This window comes from Panulirus ornatus, chromosome 3 (assembly GCF_036320965.1).
Source record: "Panulirus ornatus isolate Po-2019 chromosome 3, ASM3632096v1, whole genome shotgun sequence".
NCBI classification, from domain to species: Eukaryota; Metazoa; Arthropoda; class Malacostraca; order Decapoda; family Palinuridae; genus Panulirus; species Panulirus ornatus.
Genome location: NC_092226.1, coordinates 11,677,695 through 11,699,083, shown reverse-complemented (window position 1 = coordinate 11,699,083; position 21,389 = coordinate 11,677,695). Strand labels below are relative to the sequence as shown.

At 39.0% G+C, this 21,389-nt stretch overlaps 1 protein-coding gene across 1 annotated transcript in view; it reads right to left on the bottom strand.

Moving 5' to 3' along the window:
• Positions 1 to 21,389, bottom strand: part of Kap-alpha3 (karyopherin alpha3) — a 90,640-nt gene that overhangs the window by 16,777 nt on the left and 52,474 nt on the right. Inside the window, exons 9-10 of the mRNA XM_071683691.1 lie at positions 18,795 to 18,957; positions 7,538 to 7,629 (exon numbers count right to left, since the gene is read on the bottom strand). Of these exons, the coding sequence (XP_071539792.1) occupies positions 7,538 to 7,629; positions 18,795 to 18,957 (255 nt within the window). The remainder of the gene's footprint in view (positions 1 to 7,537; positions 7,630 to 18,794; positions 18,958 to 21,389) is intronic.

Below are 21,389 nucleotides of genomic sequence, written 5' to 3'. Positions count from 1 at the left end.
TACGTGTAGGAAGAGAGGAAAGTGATTGGTTCTCAGTGAATGTAATTTTGCGGCAGGGGTGTGTGATGTCTCCATGGTGGTTTAATTTGTTTATGGATGGGGTTGTTAGGGAGGTGAATGCAAGAGTTTTGGAAAGAGAGGCACATATGCAGTCTGTTGTGGATGAGAGAGCTTGGGAAGTGAGTCAGTTGTAGTTCGCTGATGATACAGCACTGGTGGCTGATTCATGTGAGAAACTGCAGAAGCTGGTGACTGAGTTTGGTAAAGTGTGTGAAAGAAGAAATTGAGAGTAAATGTGAATAAGAGCAAGGTTATTAGGTACAGTAGAGTTGAGGGTTGAGTCAATTGGGAGGTAAGTTTGAATGGAGAAAAACTGGAGGAAGTGAAGTGTTTTCGATATCTGGGAGTGGATTTGGCAGCGGATGGAACCATGGAAGCGGAAGTGAATCATAGGTCAGGGGAGATGGCGAAAATTCCGGGAGCCTTGAATAATGTTTGGAAACCGAGAACATTATCTCGGAAAGCAAAAATGGCTATGTTTGAAGGAATAGTGGTTCCAACAATGTTGTATGGTTGCGAGGTGTGGGCTATGGATAGAGTTGTGCGGAGGAGGGTGGATGTGCTGGAAATGAGATGTTTGAGGACAATATGTGGTGTGAGGTGGTTTGATCGAGTAAGTAATGTAAGGGTATGAGAGATGTGTGGTAATAAAAATAGTGTGGTTGAGAGAGCAGAAGAGGGTGTTTTGAAATGGTTTGGTCACATGGAGAGAATGAGTGAGGAAAGATTGACAAAGAGGATATATGTGTCAGAGGTGGAGGGAACGAGGAGAAGTGGGAGACCAAACTGGAGATGGAAAGATGGAGTGAAAAAGATTTTGAGTGATCAGGGCCTGAACATGCAGAAGGGTGAAAGGCGTGCAAGGAATAGAGTGAATTGGAACGATGTGGTATACCGGGGTCGATGTGTTGTCAATAGATTGAACCAGGGCATGTGAAGCGTCTGGGGTAAACCATGGAAAGTTCTGTGGGGTCTGGATGTGGAAAGGGAGCTGTGGTTTCGGTGCATTATTTCATGACAGCCAGAGACTGAGTGTGAACGAATGGGGCCTTTGTTGTCTTTTCCTAGCGCTACCTCGTGCACATGCAGGGGGGAGGGGGTTTATTATTTCATGTGTGGTGGGGTGGCAATGGGAATGAATAAAGGCAGACAGTATGAATTATGTACATGTGTATATATGTATATGTCTGTGTGCGTATATATATAAGTATACGTTGAGATGTATAGGTATGTATATTTGCGTGTGTGGACGTGTATGTATATACATGTGTATGTGGGAGGGTTGAGTCATTCTTTTGTCTGTTTCCTTGCGCTACCTCGCTAACGCGGGAGACAGCGACAAAGCAAAATAAAAATAAACACGCAGTACAGTAAATTCTATTAATAATAACAAAATAAACTTTGAATCATGGTGCAGTCTACTCTTCATGGGAAATGTGTGTTCTCAAAGGCATTCTCTCCCAAAATATTCCCATCTTATCCACACATCCACATCAAAAATCTGCTTATAAGAATAACCATCTCTCTCAGTAATGGTCTTCAGGGTTTCCAGGAAATTTTTGCCAGTAATGACATCAGCAGAAGCAGCCTCACCAGTCATTTTGATTTTGTGGTAATTATGGCATTTCCTCAAATTTGCAAACCATGGTGACAACGACATCAGCAGAAGCAGCCTCACCAGTCATCTTGATGTTGTGGTAATTGTAGCATTTCCTAAAATTTGCAAACCAACCAGGACCTACTTGAAATGTCTTTGCTGTACCATCTTCTGCTGCCAAACCATCATATACTCCAGGCCTTTGCTTGTATCACAAGAGTGCTGACAGGAATATTTTCATAAATATGACATTTGATCCATGTGCTCACATTCATTCCATTCTCTCCATAACTGAACTTCAGGAATACAAAGTCTTGGATACACTGATTAATGTTGCACTCTTGGCACTCTCCTTGATCATCTTTGCACTATCACGAAATGCTCACATAGAATATTCACCAAGTCTGAGGAAATGCTTAATATCAGCTATTCGTTAACATCTATCATAACAATTGCACGTCCATCTTAACCTCAATGTTGATGACCTTACACCTCTTAGCACCAATGGTACCTGGAAAACTTTAAAAACACTTTGGTGGCATGATGCAAGGGGCAAAACATGTGCAATATTCAGTATATTGCAGCACAAAATATGGTAGCAGTTTATGACTATATACTGTATCCATACCATGCATACATGTGCTTCCAACACAGGATTGGCAATGTCCACATCACTGCACTACCAGCCCAATGATTACATTATTCCCAACTTAAGACTGTGTAGATTAAATAAAAGTGTAATTGGACTATGCAAGTTATTCTAAAAATGGTGTAATTTGAATAAGTATAAATCAAGAGGTTCCTATATCTGTTTAATTTTTTGGATGAGCATATTCATATTCATGAGCAAGACAAGAGAACAAATGGGAACATCAGTGAAGGGGCAAGTCGGGAAGTAATAAAAGGTAGTGATGAAGTGAAAAGGAGATGGAGTGAGTATTTTGAAGGTTTGTTGAATGTGTTTGATGACAGAGTGGTAGATATAGGGTGTTTAGGTCAGGGTGGAGTGTGAAGTGAGAGGGTCAAGGAGAATGGTTTAGTTAAGAGAAAAGAAGTCGTGAAAGCTTTGCAGAAGATGAAATCTGGCAAGGCAGCAGGTTTGGATGGTACTGCAGAAGCATTTATTAAGAAAGGGGGTAACTGTGTTGTGACTGGTTGGAAAGGATATTCAATGTATGTATGGATCATGGTGAAGTGCCTGAGGATTGGCAGAATTCATGCACAGTGCCACTGTACAAGAGCAAAAGAGATAAAGGTGAGTGTTCAAACTAAAGGGGCATAAGTTTGTTAAGCATTCCAAGGAAATTATATGGGATGGTTTTGATTGAGAGGTGAAGGCATGAACAGAGCATCAGATTGGAGAAGAGCAGTGTGGTTTCAGAATTGGTGGAGGATGTGTGGATCAGGTGTTTGCTTTGAAGAATGTGTGTGAGAAATATTCAGAAAAACAGGTGGATTTGTTTGTAGCATTTATGGATCTGGAGATGGCATATGACAGGGTTGATAGAGATGCTTTATGGTAGGTCTTAAGAGTATTTGGTGTGAGAGGTTAGATGCTAGAAGCAGTGAAAAGTTTTTACCAAGGATATAAGCAAATGGATTTGTATGTAGCATTTATGGATCTGGAGAAGGCATATGATAGAGTTGATAGAGATGCTCTGTGGAAGGTATTAAGAATATATGGTGTGGGAGGCAAGTTGTTAGAAACAGTGAAAAGTTTTTATCGAGGATGTAAGGCATGTGTACGTGTAGGAAGAGAGGAAAGTGATTGGTTCTCAGTGAATGTAGGTTTGCGGCAGGGGTGTGTGATGTCTCCATGGCTGTTTAATTTGTTTATGGATGGGGTTGTTAGGGAGGTAAATGCAAGAGTCCTGGAAAGAGGGGCAAGTATGTAGTCTGTTGGGGATGAGAGAGCTTGGGAAGTGAGTCAGTTGTTGTTCGCTGATGATACAGCGCTGGTGGCTGATTCATGTGAGAAACTGCAGAAGCTGGTGACTGAGTTTGGTAAAGTGTGTGGAAGAAGAAAGTTAAGAGTAAATGTGAATAAGAGCAAGGTTATTAGGTACAGTAGGGTTGAGGGTCAAGTCAATTGGGAGGTGAGTTTGAATAGAGAAAAACTGGAGGAAGTGAAGTGTTTTAGATATCTGGGAGTGGATCTGTCAGCGGATGGAACCATGGAAGCGGAAGTGGATCATAGGGTGGGGGAGGGGGCGAAAATTTTGGGAGCCTTGAAAAATGTGTGGAAGTCGAGAACATTATCTCGGAAAGCAAAAATGGGTATGTTTGAAGGAATAGTGGTTCCAACAATGTTGTATGGTTGCGAGGCGTGGGCTATGGATAGAGTTGTGCGCAGGAGGATGGATGTGCTGGAAATGAGATGTTTGAGGACAATGTGTGGTGTGAGGTGGTTTGATCGAGTAAGTAACGTAAGGGTAAGAGAGATGTGTGGAAATAAAAAGAGCGTGGTTGAGAGAGCAGAAGAGGGTGTTTTGAAATGGTTTGGGCACATGGAGAGAATGAGTGAGGAAAGATTGACCAAGAGGATATATGTGTCGGAGGTGGAGGGAACGAGGAGAAGAGGGAGACCAAATTGGAGGTGGAAAGACGGAGTGAAAAAGATTTTGTGTGATCGGGGCCTGAACATGCAGGAGGGTGAAAGGAGGGCAAGGAATAGAGTGAATTGGAGCGATGTGGTATACAGGGTTTGACGTGCTGTCAGTGGATTGAATCAAGGCATGTGAAGCGTCTGGGGTAAACCATGGAAAGCTGTGTAGGTATGTATATTTGTGTGTGTGGACGTGTGTATGTACATGTGTATGGGGGGGGGGGGTTGGGCCATTTCTTTCGTCTGTTTCCTTGCGCTACCTCGCAAACGCGGGAGACAGCGACAAAGTATAAAAAAAAAAAAAAAAAAAAAAAAAAATAAGCCATGTGTACGAGTAGGAAGAGAGTAGAGTGATTGGTTCTCAGTGGAGGTTGATCTGCAGCAGGGGTGTATAATGTCCCCACGGTTGTTTAATCTGTTTATGGATAGGGTGGTTAGTGAGGTAAATGCAAGAGTTTTGGAGAGAGGGGCGAGTATGCAGTCCGTTGGGGATGAGAGGGCCTGAGAAGCGAGTCAGTTGTTTGCCGATGATAGAGCTCTAGTGGCTGATTCAAGTGAGAAACTAATAGTTGGTGTCTGGGTTTGGAAAAGCATGTGAAAGGAGAAAGTTGAGGGTAAATGTGAATAAGAGCAAGGTTATTAGGTTCAGTAGGGTTGAGGGACAAGTGAACTGGGATGTAAGTTCAAATGGATAAAAACTGGAGGAAGTGAAATTTGGAGGAGGTGAAGTGTTTTTTGATATCTGGGAGTGGACTTAGCAGCAGATGGAATCATGGAAGCAGAAGGGAGTCACGGGGGTGTGTGTGTGTGTGTGTGTGTGTGTGTGTGTGTGTGTGTGTGTGTGTGTGTGTGTCCTGGGAGCGATGAAGAATGCATGGAAGGAGAGAACGTTATCTCGGAGAGCAAAAATGGGTAAACTTGAAGGAATAGTAGTTCCAACAATGATAAATGGTTGCAAGATATGGGCTATAGATAGGGTTTGTACGGAAGATGGTGGATGTGTTGGAAATGAAATGTCTGAGGACAATATGTGGTGTGAGGTGGTGTAATTGAGTAAGTAATGAAAGGGTAAGAGATATGTGTGGAAATAAATAGAGTGTGGTTGAGAGAGAGCAGAAGAGGGTGTGTTAAAATGGTTTGGAATTATGGAAAGAATGATTGAGGAAAGATTGACAAAGAGGATACATGTGTCAGAGGTGAAAGAAACAAGAAAGAAACAAGCAGGAGACCAAATTGGAGGTGGAAGGATGGGGTGAAAAGATTTTGAGCGATCAGAGCCTGAACATACAGGAGGGTGAGGTGCGCAAGGAATTGAGGGAATTGGAACAAAGTGGTAAACCAGGATCGACGTGCTGTCAATGGACTGAACCAGGGCATGTGAAGCATCTGGAGTAAACCATGGAAAGGTCTGTGGGGCCTAATGTGAATAGGGAGCTGTGGTGTTGGTGTATTACACATGACAACCAGAAAATGAGTGCGAATGAATGTGGCCTTTTTGTCTGTTTTCCTGGCACTACCTTGCTGAAGTGGGGGGTAGTAACACTATTTCCTGTGTGGCAGGATAGTGACAGGAATGGATGAAGGCAAACAAGTATGAATATGTACATGTGTATACATGTATATGTCTGTGTATGTACATGTATGTATATGTACCTGTTTGGGTGTTTATGTATACCTCGCAAACGCGGGAGACAGCGACAAAAAAAAAAAAAAAATGTGTATATAAGTGGATGGGCCATTCTTTGTTTGTTTCCTGGCGCTACCTCGCTGATGCGGGAAACAGCGATTAAATATAATATAATATAATATGATATGATATACAGTAATACATTATACTGTTCACATGCTTTCTTTTAACTCCTCTACAACTTGATGCCATTTTGAATTCTAAGGATTGCAAAGTTATTTAATAAACAGTCACAATTTTCAGTACACAACCTGACCACACAATAACTTGAGACAGACTGAGACTGAAACAAAGCAAGTATACCCCATGCTACCAAAAACAAGTGTGATATGAAATGTGCATGGAGCAGCGTTTAAGATTTTTTACTTTCCTTTATTTTTTAAATTATTAATCAATGTATTATTATTTGCTTGGTTCGTAAAATCCAAAATCCGTTATATAGGGGTCCATTGTATTAAAGCTTTACTGTATATAGAGGTTAATGAGAGCATAAAGAAGAGACAAGGGAAAGTATGCACTATGCACTAGCTCTGCCTTTTGGCAAAATGGAAAGAGCAATAGATAAAAGTATTAGGTAGGATCTTTAGGATGGAGCATTATGTAGAAACACTGGGTAGAAATAGCAGGTACGAATTTTAGGCAGGAGCATTACGTAGAAGTATTAGGCTGGAACATTAGGCAAGAAAATTAGTAAGACGTGAGGTACTAAAGGCTATGAAGTGGCATTAGAGTTCACCACTTGTGGAGACTTTAGCTGTGGCCACCCCCTTTAGGGAGTTCCCAGAGGGAATGGGCATCCAAGATATGGATAGACAGATAGCAGAGTGGGATGAAATGGAGTTAAAGTTCCCAGGAGAGAAAGACAGGTATACAAAAGGGATGTCTATGTTACCCCTTAAATTATCTGATTCAGCATGTTACAGCAGGAGGTGGAAAAGTTTTCCTAGGCCTTTTAAAAAAGTGATCTAATTCCAGCTGTGACATGCCCCTCTCTCTATAGAATTCCCAGCAGCTATATGAAGCATCTGTAGGTACTCTTCAAAAACTTGAGTGTACATTCACAGTCAGGATTCTTATCTTTAATGAGGGCGAGCATTACCTAGGAAGTTGAAGAATTCTGTGAACCCCTTGATTGTAAAGTGTTCAGTTGTAAGGGATGGTTCTACCTTTTCCTCTCTTTTTTTTCTTTCCAGTAACAATATTTTCATTGAAACTTCCACAAAGCTGTTAAGGAGTGGATATTCGGTATCTTAATTGTTGAGGCTAAAGCTTTGGCATAAGAAATCCTGTGATATGACCTGATATTTGTAATGCTGTAAAGATAGTGATACTCAAAGTGCCGAAATGTAAGTGTGACTCATGTTTGTCTACAGAATAGTATTATAAATGTATATGTCTGGGGAAATTAAGTCCAGAACTTGGATGGGAGATGGATATCCAATGTTTGTTGGGACACTTCAGTATGACTGTTTTATCAAGGTGGTGTTTGCTGGGATTGGAGGGACTCTGTGAATATAAAAAGATATTGATATATATGGATTTAAACTTTAAAGAGCAAAACAACTAATTACACAATTATGATACTTACATCTTCTGAGAAGTACCTTTCAATTATGCCATATGCCAACTTGTATATATCTACGTTTTCATGGTTCTGGAGGAATTCAATCTTATCGAGCCCTGTAACAAATAATGAATGTTAGCATTTTTCAAAACTTTATCTTTTCTCTACATCAAGCTTTCTTCTTTCACACCCTTCACCGAACTCAGTCACGAACTTCTGCAGTTTCTCACCAGTGCTGTATCATCAGCGAACAACAACTGACTCACTTCCCAAGACCTCTCATCCACAATAGACTGCATACTTACCCCTCTCTAAAACTCTTGCATTCACCTCCCTAACAACCCCATCCATAAACAAATTAAACAATCATGGAGACATCACCCAACCCTACCACAAACCGAAATTCACTAGGAACCAATAACTTTCCTCTCTTCCTACTCGTACAAATGCCTTAAATCCTTGATAAAAACTTTTCACTGCTTCTAGCAACTTATCTCCCACACCATATGCACTTAATACCTTCCACAGAGCATCTTTATCAACTCTATCATATGCCTTCTCCAGATCCATAAATGCTACATACAAGTCCATCTGTTTTTCTAAGTATTTCTCACATACATTCTTCAAAGCAAACACCTGATCCACACATCCTCTACCACTTCTAAAACCACACTGCTCTTCCCCAATCTGATGCTCCGTACATTCCTTTACTCTCTTAATCAATACCCTCCCATATAATTTCCCAAGAATACTCAACAAACTTATACCTCAGTAATCTGAACACTCACCTTTATCCCCTTTGCCTTTGTACTTCACCATGAAACATACATATGTTGAATATCCTCACCAACCAGTCAACAATACAGTCACCCCCTTTTTTAATAAATTCCACTGCAATACCATCCAAACCCGCCACCTTGCCGGCTTTCATCTTCCGCAAAGCTTTCGCTAACTCTTCTCTGTTTACCAAACCATTTTCCCTGACCCTCTCACTTTGCACTCCATCTTGACCAAAACACCTTATGTCTGCCACTCTATCATCAAATACATTCAACAGACCTTCAAAATACTCACTCCATCTCCTTCTTACTTCACCATTACTTGTCAATACCTCCCCATTTGCCCCTTCACTGATGTTCCCAACTGTTCTCTTGTCTTATGCACTTTATTTACCTCCTTCAAAAAATCTTTATCTTTCTTTTCTTTCTTTCATACTATTCGCCATTTCTGCGTTAGCAAGGTAGCGTTAAGAACAGAGGACTGGGCCTTTGAGGGAATATCTTCACCTGGCCCCCTTCTCTGTTCCTTCTTTTTTGGAAAAAAAAAAAAAAAGAGAGGAGGATTTCTAGCCACCCGCTCCCTCCCCTTTTAGTCACCTTCTACGACACGCAGGGAATACGGGGGAAGTATTCTTTCTCCCCTATCCCCAGGGATAAAAAATCATTTAAGGAGAATATAAAAAATCTTTATATTCTCCTTGAAATTTAATGATAGTCCCTTATCCCAACTCTCATTTGCCCTCTTTTTCACCTCTTGCACCTTTCTTTTATACATCTCCCAGTCATTTGCACTACTTCCCTTCAAAAACTGTCCAAACGCCTCTCTCTTCTCTTTCACTAACAATCTTACTTCTTCATCCCACCACTCGCTACCCTTTCTAATCTGCCCACCTCCCACCTTTCTTATGCCACAAGATCTTTTGCACAAGCCATCACTGCTTCCCTAAATACATCCCATTCCTCTCTCACTCCCCTTACATCATTTGCTCACACCTTTTTCCATTCTGCACTCAATCTCTCCTGGTACTTACTCACACAAGTCTCCTTTCCTAGCTCACTTACTCTCACCACTCTCTTCACCTTAACATTCTCTCCTTTTCTGAAAACCTCTACAAATCTTCACCTTTGCCTCCACAAGATAATGATCAGACATCCCTCTAGTTGCCCCTTTCAGCACATTACTATCTTAATTATCATCATTATCATTATATCTAATTGCCATCTCCCACGTCAGCGAGGTAGCGCAAGGAAACAGACGAGGAATGGCCCAACCCACCTACAGGGTCGGAAGGGAGGGAGTGTAGGTTCTGGGAGCGTCGAAGCATGTGGGTAAGGTGAGAACATTATCTTGGAGAGCAAAAATGGGTATGTTTGAAGGAATAGTGGTTCCAACAATGTTATATGGTTGTGAAACATGGGATATAAATAGGGTTGTGCAGAGGAGGGTGAATGTGTTGGAAATGAAATATTTGAGGACATTATGTGATGTGAGGTGGTTTGATCGAGTGAGATGTGTGGTAATAAAAAGACTGTGGTTGAGAGAGCAGAAGAGGGTATGTTGAAATGGTTTGGACACATGGAGAGAATGAGTGAGGAAAGATTGACAAAGAGGATATATTATGCCAGAGGTGGAGGGAAGGAGAAGCAGGAGACCAAATTGTAGGTGGAAGGATGGAGTGAAAAAGATTATGAGTGATCGGGGCCTGAACATACAGGAGGGTGAAAGGCATGCAAGGAATAGAGGGAATTGGAATGATCTGGTATACTATGGTCAATTAGCTGTCAATGGACTGAACCAGGGCATGTGAAGCGTCTGGAGTAAATCATGGAAAGGTCTGTAGGGCCCAAATGGAGAAAGGAAGCTGTAGTTTTGGTGCATTACACATGACAACTAGAGACTAAATGTGAATGAATGTGGCCATTTTTGTCTCTTTCTGACACTACCTCGCTGGAGGGGGGGATGCTATTTCATGTGTGGCACAGTGGCCATGGGAATGGATGAAGGCAGTAACGATTTGGTTACAGGTCATAAAGACTGCCAAACATTATTTCAACCCCAGATTCATATTCAACAAGTATTCCTTATACTGAGGTTTTTAAGCAAACCTATTTCATTGATAAAAATGACAAAAATTGCACAATATCTTTTAGTCCAAAAATTCAAACATAATCAAACACATCTGTACTTAAAACAATAATGGAAAATATGTCAGAATGCTTCTCTACCCAATATACAAAATAAATAATCATTTAGCGACTGAATTATACGTTATAAAGTCTGCCAAACAATATTTGAACCCAAGATTTGTATTCTTCATAAAAATTATTCCTTATAATGAGATTTTGATCCAAATTTATTTCCTTTAGAAAAATACCAGAACTTTCAACCAAGATTCATATTCAGCATGAAAATTATTCCTTATACTGAGGTTTAGACAGTTTTTTCCTTGAGGAAAATACCAAAGTCTGCATAGTTCATGGTATTTCTAAGCCCAAAAATCATTTTGTTTCAGAGTATTTTTTAACCAAGAAAACTTCATGTTTCAAAATTGATACATAACATAATTGAACACTTCTATACTTAATAAACAGTCATAAAACAAACTTACAATGCTTCCCCAAGCTGATAAATATCCAATAAATACGAATCGAATCATACGTAAATGTTATAAAATTTGTAATCATTTGAAGAATTAAATACAGATCATAAAGATAGACACACATTTAATATTTAAACCCCAGATTCATGTTCAAGATGAAAATATTCATTATAATGAGGTTTTGATGTAAATCTATTTCCTAGAGAAAAATACCAAAAATTGAAGGTAGCATTTCTTTTTGGCCAAAAAACCTAATGTTAATTGATCCATAACATAATCGAACACTTCTACACTTAAAAGTCATAACAATATATGTCACAATCCTTCCCCTAGCCAAAAGATACCCAATAAATACAAAGCAAATCATCAGAAATGTTTTAAAACTGAAATCATTTAACAACTTAATTACTGGTTATAATGAACTCCAAACAATATTTCAACCCTAGATTCTTATTCAGCATGAAAAATATTCCTTACACTATGGTTGTTATGCAAATATATTGCCCATATTGTGCAAGAAAGTTTTCCTTTTAAAACTGAAATATAACATAATCAACCATTTCTATACTTAAAATAACCATAGAAAATATCTCACAATGCTTCCTCTAGGCAACAGGCACCAAATAAATATGAAGCAGATAATCAGAAAGTTTTAAAATTGTAATAATCTAACATCTTAATTACATGTATTTTTTTTTTTTCTTTTTTTTGCTTTGTCGCTGTCTCCCGCGTTTGCGAGGTAGCGCAAGGAAACAGATGAAAGAAATGGCCCAACCCACCCCCATACACATGTATATACATACGTCCACACACGCAAATATACATACCTACACAGCTTTCCATGGATTACCCCAGACGCTTCACATGCCTTGATTCAATCCACTGACAGCACGTCAACCCCGGTATACCACATCGCTCCAATTCACTCTATTCCTTGCCCTCCTTTCACCCTCCTGCATGTTCAGGCCCCGATCACACAAAATCTTTTTCACTCCATCTTTCCACCTCCAATTTGGTCTCCCTCTTCTCCTCGTTCCCTCCACCTCCGACACGTATATCCTCTTGGTCAATCTTTCCTCACTCATCCTCTCCATGTGACCAAACCATTTCAAAACACCCTCTTCTGCTCTCTCAACCACGCTCTTTTTATTTCCACACATCTCTCTTACCCTTACGTTACTTACTCGATCAAACCACCTCACACCACACATTGTCCTCAAACATCTCATTTCCAGCACATCCATCCTCCGGCGCACAACTCTATCCATAGTCCACGCCTCGCAACCATACAACATTGTTGGAACCACTATTCCTTCAAACATACCCATTTTTGCTATCCGAGATAATGTTCTCGACTTCCACACATTCTTCAAGGCTCCCAGAATTTTCGCCCCCTCCCCCACCCTATGATCCACTTCCGCTTCCATGGTTCCATCCGCTGCCAGATCCACTCCCAGATATCTAAAACACTTCACTTCCTCCAGTTTTTCTCCATTCACACTCACCTCCCAATTGACTTGACCCTCAACCCTACTGTACCTAATAACCTTGCTCTTATTCACATTTACTCTTAACTTTCTTCTTTCACACACTTTACCAAATTCAGTCACCAGCTTCTGCAGTTTCTCACATGAATCAGCCACCAGCGCTGTATCATCAGCGAACAACAACTGACTCACTTCCCAAGCTCTCTCATCCCCAACAGACTTCATACTTGCCCCTCTTTCCAAAACTCTTGCATTCACCTCCCTAACAACCCCATCCATAAACAAATTAAACAACCATGGAGACATCACACACCCCTGTTGCAAACCTACATTCACTGAGAACCAATCACTTTCCTCTCTTCCTACACGTACACATGCCTTACATCCTCGATAAAAACTTTTCACTGCTTCTAACAACTTGCCTCCCACACCATATATTCTTAATACCTTCCACAGAGCATCTCTATCAACTCTATCATATGCCTTCTCCAGATCCATAAATGCTACATACAAATCCATTTGCTTTTCTAAGTATTTCTCACATACATTCTTCAAAGCAAACACCTGATCCACACATCCTCTACCACTTCTGAAACCACACTGCTCTTCCCCAATCTGATGCTCTGTACATGCCTTCACCCTCTCAATCAATACCCTCCCATATAATTTGCCAGGAATGTCTATGTATATGTTTATATACATTGAAATGTATAGGTATGTATATGTGGGTGGGTTGGGCCATTCTTTCATCTGTTTCCCTGCGCTACCTCGCTAATACGGGAGACAGCGACAAAGTATAATAATTTCAACCCCATATTCATGTTCAACATGAAAAATATTCTTTATACTGAGATTTTGATGCAATTCTACTTACCTGTATTTTTTAGTCGAAAAAAGTTTGTTTCAAAACTGAAAGATGACATAATCAACATTATTATTATATTATCATTTTGCTTTGTCTCTGTCTCCCGCGTTAGCGAGGTAGCGCAAGGAAACAGATGAAAGAATGGCGCAACCTACCCACATATACATGCATATACATACACGTCTGCACACAGCACATATACATACCTATACATCTCAATGTATACATATATATACACACACAGACATATACATATATACCCATGTACATAATTCATACTGTCTGCCTTTATTCATTCCCATCGCCACCCCGCCACACATGGAATAACAACACCCTCCCCCCTCATGTGTGCAAGGTAGCGCTAGGAAAAAACCAACAAAGGCCCCATTCATTCACACTCAGTCTCCAGCTGTCATGTAATAATGCACCGAAACCACAGCTCCCTTTCCACAACCAGGCCCCACAGAACTTTCCATGGTTTACCCCAGACGCTTCACATGCCCTGGTTCAATCCACTGACAGCACGTCGACCCCGGTATACCACATCGTTCCAATTCACTCTATTCCTTGCACGCCTTTCACCCTCCTGCATGTTCAGGCCCCGATCACTCAAAATCTTTTTCACTCCATCTTTCCACCTCCAATTTGGTCTCCCACTTCTCCTCGTTCCCTCCACCTCTGACACATATATCCTCTTGGTCAATCTTTCCTCAATCATTCTCTCCATGAGACCAAACCATTTCAAAACACCCTCTTCTGCTCTCTCAACCACACTCTTTTATTACCACATATCTCTCTTACTCTTACATTACTTACTCGATCAAACCACCTCACACCACATATTGTCCTCAAACATCTCATTTCCAGTACATCCACCCTCCTGTGCACAACTCTTTCCATAGCCCACGCCTCGCAACCATACAACATTACTGGAACAACTATTCCTTCAAACATACCCATTTTTGCTTTCCGAGATAATGTTCTCGACTTCCACACATTCTTCAAGGCTCCCAGAATTTTCGCCCCCTCCCCCACCCATGATTCACTTCCGCTTCCATGGTTCCATCCGCTGCCAAATTCACTCCCAGATATCTAAAACACTTCACTTCCTCCAGTTTTTCTCCATTCAAACTTACCTCCCAATTTACTTGACCCTCAACCCTACTGTACCTAATAACCTTACTCTTATTCACATATACCCTCAACTTTCTTCTTTCACACACTTTACCAAACTCAGTCACCAGCATCTGCAGTTTCTCACATGAATCAGCCACCAGCGCTGTATCATCAGCAAACAACAACTGACTCACTTCCCAAGCTCTCCCATCCACAATAGACTGCATACTTGTCCCTCTTTCCAAAACTCTTGCATTCACCTCCCTAACAACCCCATTCATAAACAAATTAAACAACCATGGAGACATCACACAACCCTACCGCAAACCTACATTCACTGAGAACCAATCACTTTCCTCTCTTCCTACACATACACATGCCTTACATCCTCGATAAAAACTTTTCACTGCTTCTAACAACTTGCCTCCCACACCATACATTCTTAATACCTTCCACAGAGGATCTCTATCAACTCTATCATATGCCTTCTCCAGATCCATAAAAGCTACATACAAATCCGTTTGCTTTCCTAAGTATTTCTCACATACATTCCTCAAAGCAAACACCTGATCTACACATCGTCTACCACTTCTGAAACCACACTGCTCTTCCCCAATCTGATGCTCTGTACATGCCATCACCCTCTCAATCAATATCCTCCCATATAATTTACCAGGAATACTCAACAAACTTATACCTCTGTAATTTGAGCACTCACTCTTATCCCCTTTGCCTTTGTACAATGGCACTATGCAAGCACTATGCAACCAATCCTCAGGCACCTCACCATGAACCATACATTAAATAACCTTACCAACCAGTCAACAATACAGTCACCCCCTTTTTTAATAAATTCCACTACAATACCATCCAAACCCGCTGCCTTGCCGGCTTTCATCTTCCGCAAAGCTTTTACTACCTCTTCTCTGTTTACCAAATCATTTTCCCTAACCCTCTCACTTTGCACACCACCTCGACCAAAACACCCCATATCTGCCACTCTATCATCAAACACATTCAACAAATCTTCAAAATACTCACTCCATCTCCTTCTCAGATCACCACTACTTGTTATCACCTCCCCATAAGCCCCCATTTGTTCCCTTGTCTTACGCACTTTATTTACCTCCTTCCAGAACATCTTTTTATTCTCCCTAAAATTTAATAATGACATAAAATTTAATAATGACATAATCAAATGCTTATATTTTCATAGAAAATATCTTATAATGCATCCCCTAACTGATAAATACAAAATAAATAATAATTTAATGACTCAATGTCAGGTCATAAAGACTGCCTAAACTACATTTCAACCCAAGATTCATATTTGGCATGAAAATCACTTAGATGAAATTTTTTCCCAAGAGAAAAATATGGTATTTCTAAGCCCAAAACTCATCGTTTCAGAGTATTTTTTAGACCAAAAAACTTTGTTTCAAAACTGATACATAACATTATCAAACACTTCTATACTTGCAAGTCATAAAAAATGTCTCATAATGCTTTCCCTAGCCAATAGACACCCAAGAAATATGAAGCTAATCATCAGAAAATGTTATAAAATTCTAATAATTTAAAGACTTAATGACAGGTAATAAATACAGCTAAACCATATTATAACACAAGATTTGTATTCAGCATGAAAGTTATTCCATGTACTGATGTTTTGACACAAATCTATTTTTATGAGAAAAATACCAAAAATTTTTTATTTCGTAACTGAAATATAGTCAAATGCTTCTATACTTTAAATAAGTATGGAAAATCTTAAAGCTTCTCTTAGCTGATAGATACCCAATAAATACAAAGCAAATCATCAGAAAGTTTTAAAATTGTAATCATTTAACAACTTAATTGTAATAAAGACCACCAAACAACATTTTCAACCCCAGATTCATATTCAGCATGAAAAATATTCCTCATACCGAGATTCTGATGCAAATTTATTTCCCTGAGATAAATACGTAAAACTTTTTGTTTTGAAACTGAAATATATCAATACTTCTATACTTTAAATAACAATGAAACATGTCTTTAAATCCTTGTCCAAGCAGACAGATACCATTAAGAATATGAAGCAAATGAAAAAAGTTTGTTTAAAAATGTAATCATTCAAGTACACTATTAAGAGGAAAATAACTCCAAAATCTTTCAACCTCACATTTGCATTCAAAAGGAGAGACTGTCTTCAAACAGAGGTTGTAAAGCAAATGAGTTTCCTGGAGAAAAGTAACAAATATTGCAAGAAATTCTTAATTACTCAGACCGAAAACATTTCATTTCAAACTGATATATAACATAATCAAACGCTTCTATACTTAGAATGATCATGGAAAATATCTCATAATAGAATCAATTAATGGTTAGGTGAGGTTTTCACTAGCTTTATTGATTTCTATGAGTGTTTCACCTACCTTTAATTTCATTCACCCCAAATTTGCTCAAGTAGGCTGGAGCAATCTATCAGAAGCAAACGCACAATAATCAGACCACCCAGAAACCAGACTGATGCAGAAGACTGCAAAAATCACATATTTTTCAAATAACACTGTAAGCTAAGTTAATGTATGCTGCAGTAATCATATACAATTTTCAAATAACATCTCAAACAAGGTTACCACCGATTGCTGAGGAAAAGTAGGTCAAGTTTGCGTACACAAGGTTCTCATGAACTCTACTTAAGATTAGGAATGTTTCAACTGTTTCTATATCTTACCTTGTAAGCTGAAGCAATCTACCAAAAGTAACATCAAAAGCAAAGGGAAAATAATGTATGTGCAAAGAAAAGACAAAAACCATATATAATTAGGATCTGCTTCCATACATTCGGGTGAAGACAGTTACTCTTTCTGCAACTTTCTTGCACCCTTTACATTTAAGGTTTCACTTCATTTTTTTTTAAATGTTGAAGGCTCCAGTCATGGACAAAAGACCACATTAAGGCTGGGCCTTAATTGAAAATTGAGAGAATTAAGAAATGGAAAAAGAATAGACAAGGGAAAGTATTTACGAATTTTGGAGGAAGTGAAAGATCTGTCTTTAAAAATGTGCCAGGTCATAGTAATTGGAAAAACATAAGAAGGGAGAGAGTTCCAAAGCTTTGACGAGAAGGGAAAGAGGCAGGTATTAAAATGGCCCTCACTTGAGTAGCCAATGGCCACACAATACTCTTGTGATCCAGTAGCTTGACGAATTTTACGTGGTCTAGCTAGAGGTTGGGGCACACAAGCAGCCAGCTTTCTGGAGCAGAAACCAAAGTAATATCTATAGAAGAAGGAAAGTTAACCAACATTACGGCGTATGGCAAGGGGGTCAAATTTGGAAGTTGGCCTGGGACATCTTATAAGTCGGATCACCTTTGGCTCAACTGAACTTAAGACTTCACATCCATACATCAGAGTTAAGATATTTAGTCCTAAAACTTACACACTTAACTAATTTTTTTTCTTTTTGTTCATATATACTTTCAGTTCATCCCTAGTTTCTCTACCTTGCACAACTTTACTCTCAACTTCAGCTTTCATACTACCATCCTCAGTGAATTTTACTCCCAAATAAATAAACTTTGCAGCTTCCAACTCCTCACCTTTCAAACTAGAAATGCAATGTAACATTCCACCCCTTTGAAACACTAGTTTTATTTTGACTCATTCACTTTTAGCATCCTCCTCCTTCATTCATCATCAACCTAAAAGCACAGGTCAATCTGTACTAAACAACTGTGCTCACTTTTATTCTGTTTCTCCATGATTTTGCCAAACAAATATACCAACCCAACCCACTCTTATGTATTGCCCCATTTGTATATATGATGAATAACTACGGTGAAATCATACAACCTATATGCACAGCCATGTTCATTTCTTACTGCTCACTCACAATGATACAATCTCACACATGCATCACTTTCATTCTAAATGCTTTTAACAACATTCAAAAGTCTTCCATACACATTTATAAAGTCAGCATTCCAAGGTGCTTACTGTTCACTTCATCATATGCTTCTTCTTAATCCGTAAATGCAGTATTCAGTGTCTTCTTTTCTTCTTCAACTTTTTCACATGTACTCATGCAAAAATCTGATATACACATTTTTTTCCAACTTGTTCTTCACCTGTAAGGGATTCACTAACCTGTTCAAGACAATCACTAATCTAATATACATCTTATCAACTATGTTTAAAGAGATCATTCCTCTTTAATGAATTCAATTACTTCTACTTCCTTAACACTTACATGGTGGAACAACTTCTTTTATCCAGTTGCTGGGTGCAAGACAACTTTTCCACATTTCCATTCACGCTTTCCAAAACACTCAACAGCATCTCCACCTACACTATTCACCATCTCCCTACTAATCATATCTATTCTGGGTGTACTTAAACACAAACATAGTATTTCTATTCTTACATGCCAAATATTTAAGCTTACCACCACATTCTTCTATCATGTTGGCCACCATCTCCACATCTTCACCCGCTCGGCTGAGAATGTTGGAGATGCCATCAAGCACTACTTGAATGACCTGTGTGTCCTTGCAGGTTAACAGGTTACAGAAAGGTGGAATTACACCTTCACCAACAAGATATGCCACCTGAAATAAATTTGTATCTTTACAAATAAACTTCTATCGCTACATAACAATTCAAACAAAATAAGAAAATATACAAATACAACTAAAACGGTCAAAGATGAATGTAGTCCTTACCTGTTATGGAAGAGAAAGACTACCCATATACAATAACCTCCAACAAGATTTGGCTATGAAGCAGGGCTAATGCTTGGAGTTTGCCTATGTTTTGCTATCTATCTAACTATAATTATCATTCTAACCCTTTGAGTGTGCAACTGATTTTATTATTTGGCTTATCTCTCAATGTGCAAAACCAACAAAATCATTCTTTTTCATGAAGAGTTGGATACACCATAAAAAAGAAAAAAAAAATTGTGAATTACAACTTACCTATTACTCACTTATGAAAAACCTGTACTTTAATGGACTGGTCAATCCTAAGTATGCAAAAAAAAAAAATCATAACTTATTCATTCATATAATTAGGTGCACAAAAACTATCACATCTTTTGAATTCAAGATTAAGCATAACTAGATTTGGAAAACACAGTATCTACCAGATTGGCCAATTCTAAGTATAGGCAGTGGAGGCATATCAGTAATTGCTGCAAGTAGAAGGTCCCAAGAGGAAGCATGTAATCATCCACTTTGGTCATTAGTAGGCTATAGCAAGGTCTCTAGGTGAATCTAAAGGCTGAATCTTTGTTTAGTTGTGATCTGTAGCCAGCCAACAGAGCCTCCAATGCATATGGAACTCAAACTATGGCATAGAGTCTTAACTGTTGCGCTGAGCACTGGAAGGGTTAATGGGGTGGATCAGGTGAAATACAGCCTTAGCAACATCACAACACATCCTCAACCCATGTGTGTTTAAGGAAAACATGAGTAGATTACCACATTTATACATTTATCATTATTTATCATACTTGATTGCCGTTTCCCACGTCAGCGAAGTAGCACCAGGAAACAGACAAAGAATGGCCCATCCACTCACTCTTTTTTTATTATACTTAACCACTGTCGTGCATTAGCCAGGTAGTGCAAGGAAACAGATGAGGAATGGCCCAACCCAGCCACATACACATGTATGTATATATAAACGCCCACAAATGCACATATACATACATACACATTTCAACGTATAAATATGTGTCATAATTAGTTGCTGTCTCCCGCGTTAGCAAGTTAGTACAAGGAAACAGACAAAAGAATGGCCTAAACCACCCACATACACATGTATATACATAAACGTCCACAAACGCAAATATATGTACCTATACATTTCAACGTATATATACATATACATACACAGACATATACATATATCTATCCTCCAAATTCCAGTTATAGTAAGTAAATTATTCATTGCAACTGATCTTCTTACTTTGACTATCCTGACCAATATGTAATCAAATTTCACATCCACACATCAGTGTTGGAGAAATAATCCTTCATGCAAGCTTCTTGACCACTTTATACTTAATTGTTTTTCCATTCACCACAGCTTTTTGGCACCTCTTAGTTTCCTCACTTGTATGAGTGTACTTTACCTTTCATACTGCTATTCTTACTAAACTTTAAACCAGATACCTAAACTCATTCACAACTACCTGGGTAACACCATGCAAAGTAAACTTAAAATGTGACTTACCATCTCTTTCCAAACTTGTTATATCTCACTTTTAGTACTCTCCTAAATACATCTTAGATCCAGCCTAACATTCCCTCCAACCCTTACCTATGTATTAACAATACATTCCACTTATTCTTTTTCTCTTTGGCTTTCTTTGCCACTTGTTTAAGTCAACAAATCTGATCCACTTTTTTTTTCTCATTTTATTTATTATTTATACTTTGTCGCTGTTTCCCACGTCAGTGAGGTAGCGCAAGGAAACAGATGAAAGAATGGCCCAACCCAGCCACATACACATGTATGTATATATAAACGACCACAAATGCACATATACATACATACACATTTCAACGTATAAATATGTGTCATAATTAGTTGCTGTCTCCCGCGTTAGCAAGTTAGTACAAGGAAACAGACAAAAGAATGGCCTAAACCACCCACATACACATGTATATACATAAACGTCCACAAACGCAAATATATGTACCTATACATTTCAACGTATATATACATATACATACACAGACATATACATATATCTATCCTCCAAATTCCAGTTATAGTAAGTAAATTATTCATTGCAACTGATCTTCTTACTTTGACTATCCTGACCAATATGTAATCAAATTTCACATCCACACATCAGTGTAGGAGAAATAATCCTTCATGCAAGCTTCTTGACCACTTTATACTTAATTGTTTTTCCATTCACCACAGCTTTTTGGCACCTCTTAGTTTCCTCACTTGTATGAGTGTACTTTACCTTTCATACTGCTATTCTTACTAAACTTTAAACCAGATACCTAAACTCATTCACAAC